The sequence below is a fragment of the Aotus nancymaae genome, unplaced genomic scaffold (assembly GCF_030222135.1).
Source record: "Aotus nancymaae isolate 86718 unplaced genomic scaffold, 86718_ANA_hifiasm-v0.15.2.pri h1tg000036l, whole genome shotgun sequence".
Taxonomy (NCBI): Eukaryota; Metazoa; Chordata; class Mammalia; order Primates; family Aotidae; genus Aotus; species Aotus nancymaae.
The window spans coordinates 23,050,039-23,074,661 of NW_026988450.1; the positions used below are offsets into that span (position 1 = coordinate 23,050,039).

At 44.9% G+C, this 24,623-nt stretch overlaps 1 protein-coding gene across 1 annotated transcript in view; it reads right to left on the bottom strand.

Annotated features, from left to right (window-relative positions):
- SBSPON (somatomedin B and thrombospondin type 1 domain containing) overlaps nucleotides 1-21,967 on the bottom strand; it is a 28,059-nt gene extending 6,092 nt beyond the window's left edge. Inside the window, exons 1-3 of the mRNA XM_012463774.2 lie at nucleotides 21,754-21,967; nucleotides 9,685-9,879; nucleotides 394-484 (exon numbers count right to left, since the gene is read on the bottom strand). Of these exons, the coding sequence (XP_012319197.1) occupies nucleotides 394-484; nucleotides 9,685-9,879; nucleotides 21,754-21,967 (500 nt within the window). The remainder of the gene's footprint in view (nucleotides 1-393; nucleotides 485-9,684; nucleotides 9,880-21,753) is intronic.
- Between the last annotated feature and the right edge of the window lie 2,656 nt (nucleotides 21,968-24,623).

A 24,623-nucleotide genomic window follows, 5' to 3' on the forward strand; every position in this document is an offset into this window, starting at 1 on the left:
AGCATGAAGGTACTTCCAGCCTGTGCCAATAAAACCTCTGAGTTGAAGTGTGTGTCATTTTCAAATTTACCAAACAGAGGTGGTGCTGAAGTCTAAGGTCCATAAAGACTGTAAGAGAAGCATCCTTCATATGATTGATAAAATAAGATCATAACATAATCTCATCTGTATATAGTTTGTTTCTTGTTGGAGATTGGACCTGAGAAGTAGATACATCTTTATAGCCCCACAAAAATCAGGAGGGGGCAAGTATTTTCCCAACTCTGATGAAGAGTCATATTTTAGCTGAAGTCAAAGAGCAAGTAACAGAAGAAAACATAAACCAAGTTGACTCTCTTGCATGGACTTGATTATATAATTGGAAAAACATGATTAAAAAAAACACGAATTTACCCAGCATCCTCTGTGTGTGTGGACCAGCGTGGAGACACAGCTTGTCGTGTTCTCTCCTTGTTGAATGCAGAGGTAGTTATAAAGGCAGGAACTGGAAAAGGGAGAATTCTGTTGAATACAGGGAGCCAAAGTACTCAGAGCATTGTTTCCCAACCTTGGTTTTGCACCTGTCTAAAGGTCCCCATTTCTAAATTCACAGGGCTAGGGTCCACCATCAAGGTGTGAAGTGGGGCTAAGTTACAAATTCAATAAAGATGTGTGTGCACACAGACGGGTAGGGAGGGGACGGGCAGGCCTTCGACAAGCACATTTGTCTGCAGTAATAAAACTGTGAGAGGAAAGAGAAGGGCCAGAGGAAAAACCAGAAGGAAATAAAAGAGTTGGGGGTGAGAAGGGGAATAGGGGAAAAAGTGAGATAAAAGAGATTATGAGGAGAAGAGGAGGTTTTTAAAAATGAAAGGAAGAGAAATGGAGAAAGGGAAAGAAAAGAAGATAGTAAAATAATAGAAAGGAAACAAAGAAAGAGGAAAAGAGAGAGAAAAGACAAAAGAGAGTAAAAGGAGATGGAAGGAGAGAAAACAGACAAGCAAGGGGAGAAAAAATGAGAAAGGAAAAAAGCAGCCAGGCGCAGTGGCTCACGCCTGTAATCCCGGCACTTCGGGAGGCCGTGGCAGGTGGATCACCTGAGGTCATGAGTTTAAGATCAGCCTGGCCAACATGGTGAAACCCCGTCTCTACTAAAAATACAAAAATTAGCTGGGCGTGGTGGCAAGCACCTGTAATACCAGCTACTTGGGAGTCTGAGGCAGGAGAATTGCTTGAACCAGGGAGGCAGAGATTGCAATGAGCTGAGATAGCACCCCTGCACTCCAGCCTAGGCAAAAGAGCAAAACACCGTCTCAAAAAAAAAAATAAATAAATAAAGGCAGAAAAAGCAGAGTAGGAAAGAAGGTGAGTCTTTCCCAAACCCAGTTAACCACAGCAGGAAAAGTTCATGGAAGCTCTGTCCCCCACATAGTACCAATGTAGCTGCCCAATACCAGCCTGCACAGCATCATCCCCACACCAGCTTAGGGAAAGGAAGTCTTCAGTGGTCACCTTCTTTTCCCTCTTCCTCCCCACAACCCTACTCCAACTCTGATGCTCTGGGTCAGAGAAAAAAAAAAGGTGCCAGGAACCTTTCCTCCTGCCTCTGCTCACTTTAACTCTACTGTGTTTGTGTGTCTCCTCCCTACCTCATCACCAAGTCTAGGGAGGCATTTGTTGCTGTAATAACACCTATAGGTTCGAGTCTCCTGGATCAACTCTGTTGTCATCTTGAGGAAGGCAGGGTTTTGCTATCACTATAGCTTCATACATTTACACACTCAATAAATATTTGTGCAAGGAATGAATGGGCCAGTGAGTGAATGAAAGAGGTCATGGGCTTGCAGCCAAGACACACAGGCCCTGCTTCCCTGTAGTCTTCTGTTCCTATACTAAGCCTTGCAGCCAAGATGGCTCGACAGTCCTTCCTACCTTTGTTTCAGAAACTGGGCAATTCCAGGAAGGGTAGGTACAAGCTGATATCAACTTGTGAAATGCCAAAGTCATCATCAACATGAGCTCAACAATGTGAGGGTACCGGTTGCAAAATAGATGCTTCAAGCCTACGTGTTGATTTCCTGACTCTTTTCTGTCCCAAGATGACAAGCCTTAATTCTTTTTAAGATTTTCTTAATGAGGAGCTATTTTTATATTACTAGGGAGTTTAAGACAAGAGACCGGGCACAGTGGCTCGTGCCTGTAATCTCAGAACTTTGGGAGGCTGAGGCGGGCAGATCACTTGAGGCCAGGAGATCAAGACCAGCTTGGCCAACATGGTGAAACCCTATCTCTACCAAAAATTACACAAAAATTGGCCAGACATGGTGGCATTCGGCCATAGACCCATCTACTCAGGAAGCTGGGAGAATCGCTTGAACCCAGGAGGCAGGGGCTGCAGTGAGCCAAGATTGCACCACTGTACTCCAGCCTGGGTGACAGAGCAAGACTGTCTAAAAGAAAAAAAAAAAAAAAAAAAAAAAAGACAAGAGCAGCTACCTAACACCAGGTTGTCACTTGCTCCCAGGAGCTGCAAGAGTTCTTGTCTCATGTGGTTTGGCGCCTAATCTCTCCAGTTTGAAAATCATCCACATCTAGACTGAGCTCTAGAGTCCTAGCTTGTGTGGCTCTTTTTTGCTGCACTGACGTGTTTAATTGTTTTCTAAATGTGACCAAAGCTTTTGCATTTCTAAGATCTCCAGACAGAATTAGAAAGAACACGTGAGTGCGTGTATATCGGATCCCTCTCGGTTTCTCTCAGACCTAATTATCAGAAACACAAACATCTGAAGGATTTTAGTTCTCCCATGTATTTTCATTTCTGTTCTTCAGACGCATGTATGTATTTCTTCATTAAGTGAAGAATAAACTTACTGCTAAATCCATGCAGCACTACACAAGTCAGTCTGTAATTTTTTCAGGATTCTTTAGCTCAAATATGTATGTATTCTAAGTCGTACTGCATTTATCGTTACAAAAGTTTAAAGGCAAGGTATTTAATTTATAGCTCAGAAAAAGAGGTTATGAAGTACAGGAAAAACATAAATATATGAGTCGAGTTTCTGATACAAAATTCTTAGAAAAGGTTCTATAATAATAACAAAAGCCACCCTCGTTAGTATAGTGGTTAGAAGGAAAAAATAAACAAGCAAAACAAAAGCCAACAATTATGCACTTCTAAGTTTCCAGGGACAACTCTAAGTCACTTTTCATGTATTAATTCATTTAATTCTCATAAGCCTCTTGAGATAGATCCTATTATATCTTCATTTCACAGATGAGAAAATTGTGGCACAGAGAGATTAAGAAATGTGTTTAAGGCTCACATCTAAATATAGCACAGCCAGGCAATGTCCCGAAAGCAAACTCCCCAGGGTGGCACTCCACCGCCTCTATAATAACACAGATGACAAAGTTCCAGTACTGTATGCATCTTTCCCATGCATTATTTCAATTCGGCTTTATTTTCCCTTTCTGTCACTAATCACTATGCTCTATGCGAAGTCAGATTTAAGAAAGGAAAAGAGACACTTTTAGCCCCTTGTACCTGGAGTGCCCTCAGGCCATGAGAGAGGTGGGGGACCAGGAAGGGCACACAGTAGGTGCAGGGTCACCCCCTTGGTACCATGGCCCCTGGTATGTGTGTAGCCTGCTCACTTACAAAGTAATTTCACATCATACGTTACCAACTTTAATAAAAACGGTGTTATACCAGTTTCATTCATCAGAAAACTAAGGCTCACTGAGGTTAAATGAAAGGAAAAGAAAGAGTAAGTGACTAAGCAAGGACCCAGCACAGAAGCTGTTTTCTTAGGGGCACTTGGGGGTTTTCATTTTTGTTTTCCTTTTTCCTTTTTTTTTTTTCTGTTTGTGATAGAGATAGGGTCTCGATCTGCCACCCAGGCTGCTCTTCTGGGACCCAAGCAATCCTTCTGCCTTAGCCTCCCAAAGTGCTAGAATTACAGGCATGTGCCACTGAGCTTGGCCCATCGGGTTTTTTTAAGACTTTCTATCAAGCTCAGTTTCATGCTCTTGGGATTAGGGCGCATCCTAAGAGCAAACCAGGTACCCAGGCCTTGGGCTTGTTTGATGGCACATTCTATTGCCAAGATCCCTCTCCTCACAGGAGCCAGACTGCCTGGAGGTCCCTGAACCAGCACCACTTTTTAATACACCCCCCCCCAATTTAATTTTCATCACTTAAGTAATGAAATAGCTTAGAAATTGTGCCTCCCGCCCCACTTCTGCTAATGTGCGGAGCCATGTGACCCAGCATCCCTGGGACAAAGGCCCCCAATAAATCTAAGTTCTCCTTCCTGGCAACAGTATTCAAATACAATATATTCTTTGTTCACAGGCGATCTGCCAACGTTTCTGGCGTTCTATTGGCCCACCATTGTTTGGTTTTGCAACAACTTCCACTTCTAAAAGCTGGGCACTGCATATACTTACTTTGAGCATGAAAGTAAATTAAATTTGCTTTGAGAATTTTGTAACGCCCTCAGACACAATGGGGTGTCACAAAAGCAGGCATGGGATCACTGGTCTGTGGATATAGTGCAGAAGAGAGTAAAATGAAAAATTGACAAATAATATTTACCTAGAAGCATATGGTTTATAATAATGCACATTGATCTCCTTTTAGTAGGAAAACACACACATAGAAACAATTGTCAATGATGTGTAACATATTCCGTAATGTAGCTTTTTAGATTTGTTTTTATAATAAAAATATCATGCTATGCATTAAATGAAACAGGAAAAGGAAATAGCTACTCGATCATTAATAAGAGAGCTTCAGGGATCATGCTTCTTTCACTGACTTGACGGGCCTTTATATTTCTACTTAGTTACGAGAATCTGTAGTTACAATTTTAGCTGTAATGATGACAGTTAATCGCAAAACAATATTGAGGTGGGAAAATCCCATAGGACTTAGACCCAGGAGATCCAAGTTTAAGTTCCGTAGTCCTTCACACAAGCTGTCACTTTTCGGAACTCCAATGTCCTCAGGTATAAACCAAGGAGAATGACTCTGTCCTACCTCTCTGTGGAGGCAGAACTGTGGTCCCCCAAAGATGTCCGTGTCCTGATCCCCGGAACCTGTGAATATGTTATGTTACGTGGGAACAAGGCATCAAGGTTACAGGTGGAATCAAAGTTGCTGCTCAGCTGACCTTAAAATAATGAGACTAGCCTGGGTTATTCAGGTGGACCCAATGTAAGCACAGGCTCCTTAGAAAGAGTTGGTCAGAGCCTGGCCAAGATGGTGAAACCCTGTCTCTACTAAACACACAAAAATTAGGCCGGGCGTGGTGGCTCATGCCTATAATCCCAGCACTTCGGGAGACTGAGGCGGGAGAATCACCTGAGGTTAGGAGTTCAAGACCAGCCTGGCTAACATGGTGAAACCCAGTCTCTACTAAAAATACAAAAATTAGCTGGGTGTGGTGGTGTGTGCCTGTAATCCCAGCTACTCTGGAGGCTGAGGCAGGAGAATCACTTGAACCCGGGAGACAAACGTTACAGTGAGCCGAGATGGCACCACTGCACTCCAGCCTGGGTAACAGAGTGAGACTCTGTCTCAAAAAAAAATAAAAAAGATGTGGCAATGAAAATAAGACACAGATAAATCATGCAGTGTTGCTGGCTCTGAGGATGGAGACAGTGGAAATGAGGAAAGGATGTGGGCAGCCTCTGGAAGGTGGAAAAGCCAAGGAAGAGGAGTCTCCCCCAGAGCCTCCAGAAAGGCCTGTAGCTCAGCTGACACCTTCATTTTCACCTGGGGAAACCCATGTCAGATTCTGACCTTCAGAACTGTAAGATAATAAATCTGTGTTGTTTTGAGCTACTAAGTTTGGGGTAATTTGTGGCAGCCACCATAGAAAATGAATACACTCCTTCGCAGGGTTGCTATGAAGTCTGAACCAATCATATCTATAAAATTTCTTTGCTGTGCAAAAGTGAGGGATTTGTGCGCCACCCACAAAGGTGCCTGCTCTTCGAACAGGAAGTCTGGTGGGGGTGGGAGGCAGTAACAGGGACACAGGCGACCATGCAGCAGGATAACAACCTCCAAGTTGAATGGGGGCTTTTTCTCCATGCTCCCACGCCAACCTGCGTTTCCTTCCATCCCAGAGCTCACCACCGTGAGTTCTGTTTAGCTGTGATATGTTTGTTAATCAAGTTTAGATCTCTAAAACCTGGCACAGTGCTGGCACACACAGGAGGTGCTCAGTGAGTGTTAAATTAATGAAACACACAAGTCCAGGAGCAGTGGCTCACACCTGTAATCACATCACTTTGAGAGACCAAAGCAGGCGGATCACCTGAGGTCAGGAGTTTGAGACTGGCCTGACCAACGTGGAGAAACCCCGTCTCTACTAAAAATACAAAATTAGCCAGGCATGGTGGTGCATGCCTGTAATCCCAGCTACTCGGGAGGCTGAGGCAGGAGAATTGCTTGAACCCAGGAGGCAGAGGTTGTGGTGAACCAAGATCGTGCCATTGCACTCCACGCTGGGCAACAAGAGCGAAGCTCCGTCAGAAAAGAGAAGAGGAGATAGGAGAGAGGAGAAGAAAGGGAAGGGGAGGGGAGGGGAGGGGAGGGGAGGGGAGGGGAGGGGAGGGGAGGAGAGGAGACATAAGTGAATGCACAGTGGCTGGAGTGAAACAGGGCCTGGGACCCCTGGAGAATCCACCATATTGAATGTTCATGTGGTTGCCTCTCATGTCCCTCTTGTTTTCCTCTAGTAAGCCATCATTTTCCAAAGAGCATTCCATAGCACATGAATGATTGTAGGGGGACGCTCTGTGGAAAAAGGGGTCATAATCAAATTAAGTGGGAAAACACTGGAACTCCTCTTTCTCTCTTACAGAATGAAAATGCTGATCTGCATAACAAAGGCTCTGAAAGTTTCTTTGGTAGAGAAAACTGTCTGATTTACCCCATATTTTCCTAATAATCCCCTTTTTTGCACAACTATTCTAATGAAAGAGGATGCGTTTTGGGAACTTCTGCCTTCAGGAAAGTGCTGCTAAGGTGACCCAGCTATGACAGGGTATCGGTCACACTTGGGCCACAGCAGCAGCTCTCAAACTCCAGTGAGCATCAGAGCCCCTGCAGGCCTTGCTAGAATGCAGAGTGCTGGGCCTGCACACAGGGATTATGATCCCATGGTCTGGGCAGGGCTGAGGAACTAGATCCTGCAGCTGCTGGTCCAGGACCACCGGTTAGGAATCACCACACAGGGTTGTTGGAGGGTTCTGTCTTCCCCAACTAGCTTGTAACAGGAGTAATCATCACCAAGACATCTCCAACAGGCGGGGATGCTGGGGACCAAAGTCAGGATTGCAAATGCCAGCAGCTCTACCTCAAGTAGAGATTTCTCCTCTCTTCCCAAGCTGACATCTTTTATTTTACGATAATAGGGAAGGAGGCTGTTGGGTACAGATATGTCTTGCTGATGTTAAGCCACAGTCGCTAACAACTTCCTGCATCGTCCCGGTGTAGAGATTAGGGCTGGGAAGGGGAGTGCGACAGCCTGGATCCCCATTGAAGAGCTTGATGTGCTGAAGAAACCCTCTAGCAGCCAGGCGGGCACAGGAGTAGGCAGCTGCTTCTCCTGATAGGTTGGTGCTAGCTTTTAAGAACCACCAGAAACATCCATAACGTCCTACAGCGTCTTCCTCCTGGAGCTGTTTGTGTGGTGTCTCTGCAGAGAGCATGACTGAGTGTAATTTTGTTCTATGACTGTGTCTGTGAGCAACCACGTCTGAAGCACTGAATGATCTCCCTGTGACCTTAATGTGACCACCATATCAATGGGGTAACAACACTCTGACTCCTCCATTCGCCACTCCACTCCCAGAGTGATCTTTTCCCGTGCAGAAAGGATCACCCCAATGGCCCTTAGGATAAAGCCCAGAATCCCAAATAGGGTGTTCTCTGTGCGCCCCACACGCCCACCTTCCTTTGCTCTCTCAAGTGGGCCTTGTGCTTCCCATGTTACATAAACGAGCCAATGATGCTTATTCCTCACCCTAGGCTAAGACCCTTTAGCTCAAAAACATGCTGGCATCAAACTCAAGTTTTTGACACATGGAACTGTTTTTAAATAGCCAAACAGGCAGATGTTTAGCCACTTAGGGCCTGCCTGCCTGCACACCTGTGAAACTATACCCAGCATCTGTTGGCCACTGATAGGCTTTGTGTTATCAGCCCCCAAGATGCTGCTGCCCTTCTGAGGTCTCTGACCCAGAGACTCCCAAATGAGCCACCGGATGACCTCACCTTGACATTTAAGATGACCTCGCCTTGACATTTAAAGCCCCTTTCCACTCTCCCTCTCCCTCAGGAGTTGCTGTGCCCTCCTCCCCTTCTAGATGGGCCCCCCTCCCCAGCCCACCATAAGCCTCTGGGCAGTCTCATGCTGTGAGGATGTCCCCTCTCATGCAGCCCTGTCCAAGCATTGCCCAGTAAAGCTGGCTGTGCTACTGCCTCTTGTGGCTATAGCTTTTCCCTTGATCAGCTTTCAAATCCCTCAAACCCTCTACACCTGGCCATCAGTTTAACCACACCAGTCTGCCTGCCTAGGCAGCTGTACATATCTCAGCCCCATCTCTGTGGAAGCCCCTTCTCCTCCTCCCTCAAGACCAAGGGGAATCACCTGATTACACCTGCTGCTAGCTCCATGCACGTCTCACTCGTTTGCTACCAGTTGCACCAATTACTGCAGCTGTAATCCATTAATTCCCTGAGATTATCTGATTACTGCACCCCTCTCACTGGACTATGATCTACCTGACAGCCGGCTCCACATCAACTTTTCTCACCATTGTGACCCCAGCGCCCAGCCCAGCACCTGGCATCAAGTAGACGTTCAATAAATATTCGCGTGTGGAAAAAAAGAAGGAACAAAATGGCTTGACAAGGATCGTGTTGACGTGAAATTTCCATGTTCCTATGAAAAACATATGGTTTTTGCTATCCTGAGAAGTCAGCGTTTTGCCCTGTTGGAGTCAGTGCAGATCAACACATGAACTTTTTCATTTATTTCTCTGTGAGCCTTGTATGATCCTCACCTCATTAATGAGCTGATTCCTGTCCTCCCCATTGGCCACTCCAAAACCAGAGTGATCTTTTCAAATCACATTAGCCCTGATCCAGTCTTGAGAGGAGAGGCAGGTAAAAGGAATCATGAAAAAATAATAATAAAAATAATAAAACAGAATCATTTTATCATTGTTTAGAATTTTGTGATTTTTCCACGATTTTCACACGTGAGTCTGCATAATTAAATAGGAATTGCAGTGGAAGGTGAAATAGCGTTATACTTCCTGGATACTTACTGTGCCGTGTGAAATGTCACCATCCTATCTAAAGTCCTTTATCACCAGCTTGATTGAGTTCACCCAAAACCATAAGCATGGGATTTATTTCATTGCTGAGTCTATGCACAGTAAGAATGGGCCATTGGATTGTAAAACACACCGAGGGAAGTGAGGGAAACGGAGGCGTTTGCACAGCTGGCCATAATTCCTCTATTAAGCATTTCCTGAGCTTCCTATCTACTTTGGGCAGCCTGGCCCATCCCACTCCCTGTGATGCATGGAACTTTCCCTGCACAGCAGATGGCCTTTTATGGGATGAAGCAGTCAAAAAGTCATCACAGATAACAGAGGCAGCAACCATGAAAACATCAGTACCATAGGAGTGCCCGCAGTCCTGGCCCTGCGGCGTCGAGTACTCCAGGCAGCCGGCTCTCTCTTCCAGGGGTGGGCAGGGCGCCCCACCGTTCTGAGGCTCCTGCTGCACCGAGCGCCTCCGCACACGGGTTGTAGGTTTGCACTGGTCTGCACAACCACTCCAGGGGCTCCATTCCCCCACGAAGCATGGGCGAGCTGAAAAACAGCACAATGCTCACTTGAGTAAATCCCGCCAGACTGCCAGGCTGTTCCCGCCATGTAAATTTCACCTGGTCCCAGGCCCTTTATCAGGAGAAGCACACAAATTCTCAACAGGTCCCAGTTGGCACTGACTCCACCCACCCACCCTGATGGTGAACTGATAAGCCGGTACCCCTTAGAAGCAGCTGGATACCCCAGGATCCTAAATATGGATCTGACCCAGGGAAACACACCCAAGCAGATGAGATGGATGCTTTCCAGGGAATATCTCATACTCCCGGACTGAGATCAGATCTTTGCTATTGTTTTTCCTTGGTATCAACTTTATCTGCCCTGCCCATACATTTTTATTATAACATGACATTCTCATTGTAGACAACATAAACAAACCAAAAAGTATAAAAAGGAAAATGTACTTCACCCACCATTAATCGCATCACCAACTCAGGTCAATTCTTCTCAGCAAATGTGTTTCCATAAGAAACAGGGCTTAGGGTCATTCATAGGGACCCCTATACTTTAAGCTTCTCTTGTTTATTTTCTTTCTCCATGGCTTGTAGACTCATAAACTATGAGGGCTGGAGTTTTGAGATGAGCAACCAAGGCTCAGAGAGATAAAGAGTATTCGCGGTCACACACGAAGAGGCAGAGTCAGGCCAAGAATCTGGCCCTGGAGTCTTGTTTGTCCTGTTAGTCTATGCTCCTCTACGTGATTTGGTCAGCGTGGGGTTCAGCTGGTTTCTCGGCAGCCAGCCATGCACTGGGCTGCTCCCTGGAGTCCAGCAATACATCCTAGGATTCCGACAATGGACAAGTAAAGCCATTCTCCTTCCCTGATTTTGAAGTCTACTTACCAAATCTGAAGATGTAATTCAAAAATGCAATTTCCTCACCATGACCATAAAATCAATATGGCGTCACATTTAACTTCTCATTAAAAGTTCTAATGTGTCTCGGACTATAATGTTTTTAAACTGAATTATTTCAGGACTTGAAATTAAGAAAAGGAAAGAACTAGAAGACAGATGTGCCCATGACCTAGGTGCCAAACTATTTTTTCCACAAAGTGTGATCCACTTTCCTATCCCCCTCATACTTTCAAATTCAGTTTCCTACAAGAAAGCACTCTGACTTCTTTGAAAGCTTGATTTGAAATTCTGGGTTCATGGTTTTTGGAGGACATGTGATTTGGCAGAACACAGCTACTCCCAACGTAAAAAGGGTCTCACACAACATAAACATGCCAGTAATTTAAAAATTTCCATACTGATTTAAAACATGCTTTCATTCCTCATTTAAATTCCCACGGGTATCACATGTCAACTACCTAAAGAAGCAAGAATGAGCCATGTTAGAGTTCATTCCCAGTATTTGCCATGGGTACATCTTTTGGAAAATCACTAGCAGGTCACTTCCTGCTTTTGTTGGCTCTTGTTTGCCCTTCCCTTTTTCTTTTTATGATTTCATAATTTCATTGGCCCATCGAAGCAAAAGGCATTTAAAGAGATCCCCTAGGCTTCGAGCTGATTTGAGAAGGACTCCTTCTATCCTACGTTATTTCAATACCTCTTTTCTTCCACCTTCGGCCCTGAGTCTAGCTAGTCCTGCTGTGATGTGTTGGGCTTGAGCAACACTTAATAATGCATACAAAAGAATGTATTTGTTTCAAAGATTAACATCTAGACATCACTATAAAATTTTGCCATAGCATTAAGTCATAACTTAGTAATATGGCCTTGAGTTAGACACAGTGATGACGCTGGGGAGGGTTTTCTGACTGAATTTAGCCTCCCAGGATTCCATCATCATATGTGTCTCTTGTCTAATATCTGTTTCTTGTATTTGGTTTTGTCCCACAGTTGAAGTCCTCAAAATTACAGAATCAATCATTGCATCAAATTGTTTCTACTGGTTAAGGTTGTCCCTAGCAAAACACTATATCCTGTTTTTCTATTCCATGATTTTAAAAGCTCCATAAAGAGAATCAGAACGTTTTGGGTCTAGAACAATGACATCTCGATAGCTTCATTATAAGACAAAATAAAAAACACTCACTTACAATTATGTGAATAAAAAGGTGTTTCACAAAATATTTTGTGTCAGATGATTTATTAAATTAAGAAGTATTTATTCCTATTCTGCACCAAAGATTTTGTTCTTGGTTAGCTTGTGAACGTTTGATTATTTGGATTGCAAGCCATCATAAATCACAAGAGATCTTTGGTCAAGAAGGTTAGGAGAAATATGAAAACTTCTGACAGATTTATTATAAGTCATTTATTACGGCTGCTTGACACAGATTTCCTTTTGAACGATTCCATTAGTATTCTTTTCCCCTTTCCCACCAGTTTATCTAATTCACATCTATTCGCAGCATATCAAAATATTCTTTTTACAATCTGACCTTCTCAATCTTCACTTGCATTTCACCAGCTGTTAATGGAGCCGATAGAATGTGGTACCTAGAAGCGACATGGTTGCCTTTGACTCCAAGTTTGTCACAGCTTCCCAGCTGCTTCAAAGTTAGGATTTGATAATATCACCCATCCCTTTTAGGAGAAGAAAGCCTAGATTTAATGGATGCCAGAAAGCTCGGCAAGCTTGCTCTTTTCTTCTTTGTTTAAACTCAAGCTAATAGGTTGGGTCTCCCCAGAAGCAGCCCATGAGACATGGATTTCAATGAAAGTAATTTATTTGTGAGGGATCTCAAGCACCATACAGGAGTGGAGAACAGAGTCAGAGAAGCAGAGGGAAGAGAGCACAGGGAGAAAATAGACACCTAAAAGCTCTGCTGAAGGCCTAATGGGCATCCCCGGCTCTCAGCTCATTGGAGAGTGAGATAATGGATGTAGATTCGGAGTGCAAGTAATTATCAAGTCCTTGCCCATTTACCAGTTGGTACCCCGTTCTCAAGACTTTTCCAGTTATCGGAGATCCCTACCACAGCTAGAGGAGAATATGTTATATATTTGAGTAATGAAAAGCACACAAAAGTGCAGCACATTTTCAGTCCTAATGGGGACAGCCAGTCACGTCCAAGTATAATTACTTTAAAAGATGTATCACTTGATTTTTTAAAAGAATAAATGACTTAAACTCTCTTGTTTCATTTGGATTTCATCTGACATCCGAATTCCCTGCTGTGACCTACAAGGTCCCGTTCCTGTGTGACCTGGCCTTTGCCTGACCCTCCACTTCCACCTGCACTTCCCCGCCCACCTCTGCTCCAAGTTCAGCCACATGGGCCTCTTTACCCCTTGAACACACCAAGCTCTTCCCCACACTGGGACCCTGGTACACATTTTTACTCTGCTGGGAATATTCTCACCACACTGGGCATGGCTGGGTCCCACTCACCCTTTAATTCCTAGACTAACTACTTACTTTTCACGGAGTCTTTTTCTGGCCAGCTTTTTCAAGTCTTCTCCCAGTGCTACTGCACACACACACACACACACACACACACACACACACACATTTATTTCTTCTCAGAGCTTGCCTTGTAGCATTGCCATAGTTCATAATCACGTATTCATTTGTTGTGTTTATTGTTCACGCCCCTGAGGATCATGACAGTTTTTTATTTCATTCCAATCACTTGGCACATGGTAGGTGCTTAGTAATAGTCATTGAAAGAATGAATGAATGAAATGGTATTAGGCATGTTTCCCCTCCTCCCTAGATAACGTTCTACATTGAAACAGACTCTGATCTCATATCATTAGTTAGAAGTCAAAGCACTGATGGAGGCTCCAGCAAAGGAAGGAAGCGGGGTGGAAGGACAGGAGCAAATCAGAAGTCCCCACAGCCAAATCCATGGCAATTCTTAGCCTGGCCCTGAGTTTGGGCTCTCCTGGCAGCAATGGCCCCAAAGGTGTCCATTGGAAGGAGCACTGTTTTCTGTGCCTTAAGATCAGGTAGGTCCACGCTTCTCCTGGACGCTGCAAGTCCTTTAGGTCCTTTCTGATCTATTTATATCTTCTGCCAGAACCACATGCTGAAAGTAACAAGTTTCTTTACTTTTATTATCTGTGGCATGAAATGGCATTTCCTTGCATTTGATCCAAACTTCCCTCACTTAAGAATTTCAGAATATGGTGAAGAAAAAAAAAATCCATGCTTATGATTTCTGTGCCACTCATGGTCTGACTGTTTGGGGAGGCCTCCTCTTCTCCCAGCCGGACTCTTCAAGATCACGTCTTTCACTTTTGGACTCATCTTTCTAGGCACTTCTCATCTCGGAGTTATCACTGGACATTCTCCAGGTCTATTTGCAGCTCTGGGAGTTGTGCCAACCAGAGCAAGACACTCTATTCTCAGCCTTTAGGTACAAAAGGATCATTTAAAAAAAAAATTTTTTTCAAATGCTTTTCTAGGTGATTCCAAATACATGCAAACAGCAAGAGAGCAACAAAATGAGCTGACAGCCAGAGTCATTCATTTTATAGAGCTTGGACTATTTCTTCTTCAATGTGAGGCCTTCCTCTTGTTTTAATGTAGCAGTGTCTCCTTGGTTAATCACACAGACTCATGCACTCTTCTTTGTAATCTAGCCCTGCCTGCTTGGCTTTTTGTCACCTAAAAGTTTAAGGCCACCCACAAACAAGTGCTTTCTCCCTCACATTGTTAAGTTCAAATAGTCCTAATCATTCCTAAGGAAATGTTCTTACACTGTACCCACAGCAGTACCCATTTATACATAGCTATTGTTTCTTCATATTCTATGGAAGAAAAATAAAACAGCCCTATTATTTATCCCCCAGCACCCACACATGCACACCTCATAGTGAAGCAAATTAAATATATGTCATCTCCCCCCACATTTTTGTTTTCTTTGAGATGGAATCTTGCTCTTTTGCCCAGGCTAGAGTGCGGTGGTGACATCTCGACTCACTGTAACATTTGCCTCCTGAGTTCAAGTGATTCTCATGCTTCAGCCTCCTGAGTAGCTAGGATTACAGGAGTGCACCACCATGCCTGGCTAATTTTTGTATTTTTAGTAGAGACGGTGTTTTGCCATGTTGGCCAGGCTGGTCTTGAACTCCTGACCTCAGGTGATCCACCCACCTCAGCTACCCAAAGTGCTGGGATTACAGGGAAGAGTCACCACACCTAGCCATCATCTTCCTTTCTCTTTCTCCATGTGTATTCCTCTTTCTGTAGAAACTTGTCAAAGCTTCTCTGAAAATCGAATGAGACTACATTGCCCAAGTGTCTACTAGTCCCTCAAAAAGCCCAAATAAAATGTTCAAGACTTTTTTCCCCTCTTGCAGAAACCATGTTATCTGGCCCCCAACAGGTTTTTTTTTTTCCTTTTGAGACATTTACTGGACTAGTTCCCAAAGTACTAGCAAGATGATATGGGCTGCCTTGTCTGATAAACAGAATTTTATACACTATTTAACCCAGGAAAAAAACAAAGATATGAATAAAAAAGATAATAGTACTTTTTTTTTTCTGGATAACAGGTTTCCAGGTGAGTTGTTTTCTTGTTCTGTGCATTTCTGTATTTTCCAAATTTTCTGCAACAAACATATATTTTGTAGTCAAGGAAGGAAAATCTTTTATAAAGGAAATGTGGCTACACCCCAGGTGTCAGTGTTGTCTGAAGCCATGGATGACATCCCACTGGGTATGGGTGGGATGACTGCTCACATTCTTTTGACAAACATTATTAAGTGGCATCGTGATAGTCATTGGGGGTTACGAAGACAGGCGAGACACACTCTGCCCTCGAGAAGCCCAGAGTGGATGGAGGGAGAAGGCTTGCTCACTCTGCTGGTGTTTATGTGGGCCCTACTCCGCAAAGCACACTGCTTCTCTTAAGACCTCATTTCTCTGAGGCAGAAAAACATCATGTTTTGGTGTGTGGGCTCTGAATCTGCATGACCTGGGTTCAAATCTCACTGTCCACTTATTAGTGCTGTGACTTTGGACAAGTTACCTAACCTATCTGTGCTTGCTTACCTCGTGTGTAAAATGAGACCAAAATGAGGAATAACTTCAGCGGGTTGTGAGATCCAAGTAAGTTAATAACTATGAAGTCATTGGGAGAGTGTGACATGGAGTAAACACTAAGTGTTAACAATTTGACCCTCCTTCGCTGCTCATCCAGGGCCACAGCCAAATTCTGCTGTCAAGTGCATTTGAATACTGGCTCCAGGCAGGCCTGTCTCTCAGACTGTTCTGGCTCCTGTAAAGCTTAACTCTCTAAATCATCTTACACTCTGGCATCTTTCCTTTGGGTGAGTTTTGGAGCCCATATTTTCAATCATGGTGCCTCTTTCCCTCCAGAGATGATGTCATCAGACTTCAGCTAGTTTGTTTCCTAGACTCTCCATAAATCTAGAAGACGACATCGGCCGATATAGGATATTCAATGTCCTGCTTCATTTGGGTTAATTACCCTCTCCTGAAGCTGCCAATCAATGATCTACTGTAACTACTGTTCTATGATCTTAGAAAATGCAAACTCTAGGAACCCAGCTGGATAATTAGAAATTGAGGTATTATCCACCTCATAAGCAAGTCTTCCAAGAAGTTCTTCCAGGGCAGGGTAACTTGGATCTGTTCCCCTACTCTACTTTTCTCCATCCCTGGTAAGGCACAGCCAGGGGAGAATTTTCCATCCCTTTTTTAGTGGAAGTGGGAAGTGAGCTGTGATGCCCCTTTGGTGTTGAAACTCATGCCATTCGTCATAATGAGATTTCCTGAGATCATTTCAGAACAGATGTCTTTGGCAGTTTAGAAATTGTATAGACCCAATAATATTTTAGTTTTTAAATGATAAAAAAAGTCTTTTTACTTAGAAAAAGGGATGCCAGTATTTCATCTCTTAGCTACATAATAAAAATAATAATGTATTTATCAAGATGAAAAAAATCAGAAGGAATGGAAGCATGCTTAGTTACATTGACTTAGTTACATTTTCCATTCACACTGAATGTAATATCAGTCAAAATAGGCTTTAAGCAACAACAACAGATAATATAATGGGTAAGAAAGGAAAGAGGGTCAGGTGCCATGGCTCATAGCTGTAATCCCAGCACCTTTGGAGGCCAAGGCAGGCAGATTGCTTGAGCCTAGGAACTGGAGGTCAGCTTGGGCAACATGATGAAACTTCGTTTCCACAAAAAACAGCCAGACTTGGAAGCACACGTCTGTATTCCCAGCTATTCAGGGAGCTGAGGTGGGAAGATGGACTTAAGCCTGTGAAGTAGAGGTGTGGAGGTTGCAATGAGCTGAGATCATGCCACTGTACTCCAGCCTAGGCGACAGAATCAGATCCCGTCTCAATAAAAAAAAAAAAAGAGAAAAGATTCTGAAAGGCAGAATGGTTCTATGTGTATAGAGTAACTGAGGGTTCTGAGATGCTGAAACCTGATTTATCTAGGAATACATAATAGCCATAAACTGGCACAAATATATGTGGCAATTGGCAATCTAAAATCGGTTCAGATCTCAGCTCTGCTCATTGGTGTTAACTTGGGTAATGGAAACCCTTAGAAAGTCTTAGCTGTTCTGTCTGTAAAAACGCTAGTAGAGGTCACCAGGTTCTTTCCCCAAATGTTAGAGATGAAGTAAGTCTCAGAACTTAGGATTTCCTGGCTCTTAGAAAGGGAATACAGTCTATGTGCCTTATTCGGGGTGCCCCCCTCTCCTTAGCAGGGTCTCAACAGCTCATTGCAAAATATATTAATATTTTTGTGGTAAAATATAAACAAAGATGATCAATATCCTCCTATCAGTGCAGGTCAGGTGAGATTTTTGCCACCAAATGAGTTATGAAAAAGCTTTAAAATGTAGCACTTTTTAGATTGGGATTATCAAATGGGTTTGTGGACCTGACCTGCCTTTCTTAAGAACTGTTGGGATGGCAGGGCACGGCGGCTCACACCTGTAATCCTAGCACCTTGGGAGGCCGAGGGAGGTGAATCACTTGAGATCAGGAGATCAAAACCAACCTGGTCAAATGGTGAAATCTTGTCTCTACTAAAATTATAAAAAATTAGCCGGAGCTTGGTGGTGGGTGCCTGTAATTCCAGCTACTCAGGAGGTTGAGGCAGGAGAACTGCTTGAAGCCGGGAGGCAAAGGTTGCAGTGAGCCAAGATCGTGCCATTGCATTCCAGCCTGGGTGATGGAGTGAATGAGACTCCATCTAAAAAAAAAAAAGGAATTTTTGGGAGGATTAAATGAGACAAAGTATTAAGTATCTGGCACATGGTGTGAGTTGAATAAAATATATTTATGATTTAATATTAATGAATACAAATTATAGCAATATGTTGTAAGAAAATCATGATGTAAATATTTAATCAAATAAAATATTCGCTGGTGTCCACCAGTGCTAAGAGCTGACCTACAGTACATTGGCTACCTAAATGTCTACCACGTTGCAGGTGCAGTGCTCTGGGCTTGCCAGGCATAGTCTCCTTCTGTCAATTCCACAGTCTCACATGGTGGTTTCATCTCCTCTGCCCACCGCTTTTTTTTGAGACAAGGTCTTACTCTGTGGTACAGGCTGGAGTGTAGTGGTGTGATCACAACTCACTGCAATCTCTACCTCCTGGGCTCAGGTTATCCTCCCACCTCAGCCTTCTGCGTAGCTGGGACCACAGGTGCACCACCACACCCAGCTAATTTTTTTTTTTTTTTAGACAGAGTCTCACTCTGTTGCCAGGCGCCAGGCTGGAGTGCAGTGGCACAATCTTGACTCACTGCAACCTCCGCCTCCTGGGTTCAGGCAATTCTCCTGCCTCAGCCTCCCGAGTAGCTGGGACTACAGGCGCACACCACCACGCCCAGTTAATTTTTGTATTTTTTTTTTTTTTTTTTTTTTTGAGACGGAGTTGCGCTTTTGTTACCCAGGCTGGAGTGCAATGGCGCGATCTCGGCTCACCGCAACCTCCGCCTCCTGGGTTCAGGTAATTCTCCTGCCTCAGCCTCCTGAGTAGCTGGGATTACAGGCACGTGCCACAGTGCCCAGCTAATTTTTTGTATTTTTAGTAAAGACGGGGTTTCACCATGTTGGCCAGGATGGTCTCGATCTCTTGACCTTGTGATCTGCCCACCTTGGCCTCCCAAAGTGCTGGGATTACAGGCTTGAGCCACCGTGCCCGGTCGCTAATTTTTGTATTTTTAGTAGAAACAGTGTTTCGCCATGTTGGCCAGGCTGGTTTCAAACTCCTAAGCTCAAGCAATCCATCTGCCTTGGCCTCCCACTGTGCTGGGATCACAGGCGTGAGTGATCCTGGCAGTATCATTCCCCTTTAATGAGGTACTTTAGGCCCCAGGAGGGTGACTTCTCCAAAGTCCCAAAGCCAGTGGGCAGCATGGTAAAGGCTGAACCCAGGATTCTGACTTTAGAGGCAAAATTGAGACATTCAGTTTACTTCTGGGGTTAAAAAATAATTCACAGATAAAAAATAAAGATTTGAGGCTGAGAGTCTGTGAGAGGGAAGGCCGCGTTTTAGGAGTTTCCCTGAACCAGCTTCCAGCTGCCAGGTCAGCTATGGGCCTGGGAGGCAGGCTGGTGGCCGCCCTGCCCAGGAGCCACAGTCGGCATGGCTGTGACGCGGGTCCAGGGCTGAGCAGGCTGGGCCCTCTACTCTCACCCTCGGAGGGGCAGGCTCATTCCCACTGAGTGGTCACCTTCCAGTTGTCTTTATTTTCCTCCTCCCTTCGTAAGAAACTTCAGGCACCAAGAATTTCTCAACACCGAGTCTTTCAGTCCCGACCTGCTTCCGTCTAGGTTTGCATGGTCCTCTGTTGACTGCCACAGGGTATTGAGGGCTTCAGAATATGCTCCTTTTAACATTCAATCTGACACCATCTCCTTTTCCCCCACTCTCAGCTCTTCTCGGGGGCACACACTTGCAGTGATTTCTGTGAGCTTCACAAGACAGCAGGCCGTCACACCACTTCCATACTTACCCACTAAATCCCCACTACAAATCCTTAGGCTCTTTGTCTCACTGTTCTACCTCCTAGACTGAAATGAGGCAATTTCTTTTTGACCAAATAAAGACTGAGGGTTTTGCAACTCCTGGGAGCACTGTTAGGTCTCAATAGAAAGCAAGTTTTTCTCAAGACATTCGCCTTGTCTCTCTCGTCCCTCTTATGTGCCTCAGTCTCTCCAGATCTGGCTGCCTCCACCATCTGTCCTGTTCATCGTTTTGGCCTCAGGGCCTAGCACAGGGTCTGGCACAAGCAGGTGACGCCCACAGTAACTACTGGACTGTGACGTTGGGCTTCTCTCCTAGAACCTGCCTCTCCCTCCTCCGGCAGGCCTTTTCCTCATTCTCCAGGCCCAGGCTCCCCATTACTTCCTCTGGGAAGTCTTCCTTGAATTCCTTGGGTCTTTTAAGTGTTCCCTTCCAGGTCAGCTCCCAGATCACCTATTTCGGTGCTATGTGTGTAGCACAGGTTGCCTAGCTAGAATAGAAAGTCCGAGAGAGCAGAGACTGCTTCTTTGTCACTTCTCTATCCCTGCGTCTACCACAGATCGGGGCACAGGGCACATGATCTGGACCACAGGAATTCCATAATTACCTTTACAACATAGGCAAGCCCCTCATGAGAGAGAGGCTTTGCTTGAGTTATGCAGGGAAATGAGGCCCACAGCCTAGGATGCTGTGAGGAGGGGCTGGAGTCACCTGGCTCAAGGGTGCTGCATGTCCTAAATAGCTGACTCTTCCATCTTCGATTAGTAGTAAAATACTCTGGCCTTGGAGCCAGAAAGGGAAAGAAGCTTATCAAAAAGCTTTATCCAAAGAATATTAATATTCACAGGTAAATCATTAGCGTTCAACCAGGGTCAAAAAATCTAATGCTTTCAACTTCAATCGTGTTCTTTCATCCTCAGGCCTGACCATGGGCTGAAGCCCTCTTCAAACAGCGCAGAAGCAGGAGGGGTGCTCCCCACCACTGGGTATCCAGTTGCCCAGAGAATGGCATAGCCCCAGAAAACCCTGAGGATCCCACACGTCTGGATCCTTCAGCTGGAACCCTAACATCTGTGTGGCTTTGGGGATGAGGTGATTAACGGGAGCAGGGCAACTTTCATTTCCAGGGCTGGTTTCTCTCAGGCACACCTTGTTCCTCAGGCCTGTACTCAGTATTTCTTCCTTTTGTTCCTTTTAATTCAATTAAAACAGCATTTACTGAGCCCTTTACAGGGACAAGAAACTGTGAGATATTGTGGGAAATTTAAAGTTGAAAAAGACTGACCCTAAAGGAAAACCAGCAAGATTAAAACGTGGAACCTCGAGATAAAATCCTTGTCATGTTGTATAGAGAAAATTGAATTCCAAGAACACATTGTATACCTCCTAGTAGAAAGAGGCTGTGCTACATTTTGGGGTCCAGAGATGAAGACACCTTCAGTTTTTTAAGACCTTGCTCTCCAGAAGAAAGTGTTAATACCTTCCCCAGAGCACGCCCTTGGCACAAAGTGGGAGGATTATGCAGTCCTGCCCTCATCCCCCCTCACCAGTCCCAAAGGTGGTGGAGCCTGGCCCAGGGGGCATGCCCATTATCTGTCAGTAACATCTCTCCCGTCCAGAGGTGGCCCTACCCAGCTGGATTTCCTGAGACGGAGATTTTCTTGCCCCTCTCCCTTCCAGGAGAACAGAGGGATCCAGCCCTTCCATCCAGGCTCTGGTCTGTCTAGGTAGAGGGCACCGGGAGACCCTAGGATGAATGGAGCCGGGCTACCTGGATGGCGGTATTTGGGATGGGTGGGGATAGAGGGGCGGGTACGCCAGGAGGGAAGGGGCTGGAGGACACCTGGCTCAGGGGGCTCAGGTCCTTGGCACAGGTGAATGCAGGCGAACAGCCGGTCCCCCACCCTCGGCCTGACCACCCACCTGGGCACGCCCTGTCGTAGTCGAAGCAGCAGTCCCCGGTGAGGCGACAGGCTTGGTCGCAGAAGCACGTCCCGTAGACCCTGTCCAGCCTCCAGCCGCGGGCGAAGCAGGCGGGGTCCCGGCCAGGGCAGCAGCGCCCGGCCTCGGCGCAGCCGGCCTGGGCCCCGGGCCACAGCCGCGCCAGCGCGCACAGCGCCATCCACAGGGTCCTCATGGCCAGGGCTCTGGCGGCGCCGCGACGCGACAGTCCCCCGGGGCAAGCACTCTGCTCCTCCGCTGGCCGCGGCCCGGGATCTGCGTGAGCGGCCGGCGAGGCACAGCCCAGCCCTGCTCTGCGCCCGGCCCCCGCCCTCCATGCCGCCCCTCCCCAGCCCTGGCAGCGCGCCCAACGGAGCCAGGGCTGATGGCGGGGCTGCCCCTGCCCAGGTGGAGAGGGAGCCGCAGTTCCTGGGACGCGCCCGAAATCCAAGCTCCCGGCGCCACCCGCTGCCCGCTGCCAGCCCGCGCCCCAGCCCCAGCCCGGGGACCTCCGGGGCACGAGGAGCGGAAAAGCAGGGAGGAGCTGGGGGGCGGGGGGAGGCGGTGCCGGGGCACAGCCAGGAGCCCGGCCTGGGAGGCCACATTTCCTGACTCTAAACTGCACTTCCTGACGCCTGGGGACACGTTAGCGAGCGGGCATTTTCACTCTAAAGCCATGAGACCAAGAGCTCTCGAAGTGCACCAAACGGGTCTCAGCAGCACTCTGCGCGGGCCACCTCGCCTTTGCCCAGGAAAACCCATTCAAATACAGAGTGGACACCAGCTCGCCCACCCTCTCAGTCCCCGCGGGCCGCAGAGAGGAGAGGAGATAAGTCCAAAGAAGCATCCTTTCTTTCTGCTGCATTTTATAATGGGACTTCTCTGCCCCAGGAAAATGCCACTTCACTTCACGAAGAGGCAATTCATGAACTGTGGGAAGAATAAATAAAATAATGGTGCTCTGTTTTCTGATAAAGCCAATTTCTCCCCCTAAAAACTCAGTGTACTGTTGCTTTAGAACTTTCACTTTAATAAACTGCTTGTCTAACTTTTAATATATATATTATGTATATATATGTTTGCAGTAATACATTTCTCCAAGTGTATTACTGCACATGTGTTACTGCAAATGTTTTTTGCAACTCACTCTTTTTGTTCACCAAATTTATTCTGGAACGTTCATTTTATGTTCTTAAATCATTTGATCTAATATGGTTTTTGTATGAAACAGGAATGTAACGTTTTTGTATCTGTGAACCTAAGAAACCAAATTAGTTTCATAGACTTTCTTCCTTTCTCATATAAGGATTTATAGAGGAATTTTCTTTACTCATCAGAGAGGAAAGTTAACAAAAGTGGAAACGAAAAAACTTGACTGCAAAAGTAGTGAAAGATACAGTAGTCAACCATAAAAAACACGTTGTGGAATGAAAAAGATTGAATACATTATAAGGATTGTATCTTATAAACTCTAACCACAGACAAACTTTAACCAATGTAGACTTGTAATCTTATTTCATCTTCCAAGGAAAACCCACTCTAAAGTCAAAAAGAAATTTTTTCTTTGTGAGCTTATACAAATACATTCTCAACGTTGGGATTTTTTTTCCCCTTTTTTTAGGTAAGTCTCTCTTACTTTTGTAGTCTAAAGAAATAATATATACTTTATATATATATATATGTTTGTGTGTGTGTGTGTGTATATATATATATGCGAGTATGGGTATGTATCTTTAGTTTTTGTAGCTGGAACTAAATAACTTTGCCAGTAAATTATAACCTCTGCCTTTTCCCATGTTATAGGTTTTATTAGCAGTTTTGTATTAACTCATTGATGTAATTTATACCCACTCCTTCTCTACAGATGTCTGCTTTATAGAACGCCTTTAGGCAGCTACTTATTTTGTAATGCCATAAGAATCTGGAACAATTCCAGAAAGATGTAAAGGAAAATGATCCACTGACAAGATCACTTTCAGGAATAAAACATGAAATGAAGTGATAACAGAAAGAAGAAGATGAAATCTGGTTTAAGAGAATTAAAAGTATAAGGCCAAATGCCTGCTCTGCTCAAATACCCTTTTTTACAACTCCCTCTTGACCCCCACCAACCCTTTTCCTTACAGACAAAACGGAAATTGAAAATCAAAAACAAAAAGTTAGGGGGTCTGTGCTCATGCAATTTAGGTTCCAGAATTACACAATTTGGATCTAGTTCTGATTCTATGATTTCTGACAAATCTCAGTCCTCCCATCTCAAACAGAGAACACGAAACCTTCTCAGATTATTGTGAGATGCCCACAGAGACGAGGCAATGTTAACAGGAACTAAATATCTATTAATGTCCTAATGTTCACCCCACTCCCACTCCATAATTTAAGCTTAAACCAAGTAAAGACAAGCGCAGTTTTGGTTGTGTGTAAAATAGGAGAAAGCAAAAAGATTTCATTGCTTTAAGAAAAAAAAGAGGAAGAAAACCACAAATAAATAATTACTACTTTAACAGCAAAAATAAAAGGAGCTTGTCTCTCGTAAGTAACATTAAAACAAACAACCTCAAGTTAAAGCTTGCACTGTCTTGAAAATATTAAGATAAGCCTCCCATAACAGGCTCTAGCAAAGGAAGCAGTTCCTGCAGGAATGGGCAAAGTCAGAGGACCCTGACATTTAAAGCAATGGAGTTGACATCCTTACTGGAAACTGGATGCAGTCAACTGTAACAATTAGTGGCTTTGTTTTCCTTGCCCTGGAGATGTTGGGAGAGCAGAAATCATCCCAGTGATCAGGTGGATGACTATAGGAAGTAATAAAGACACTCTTTATTCTGAAGTGTTGTCTTTGGAAGCTGTCC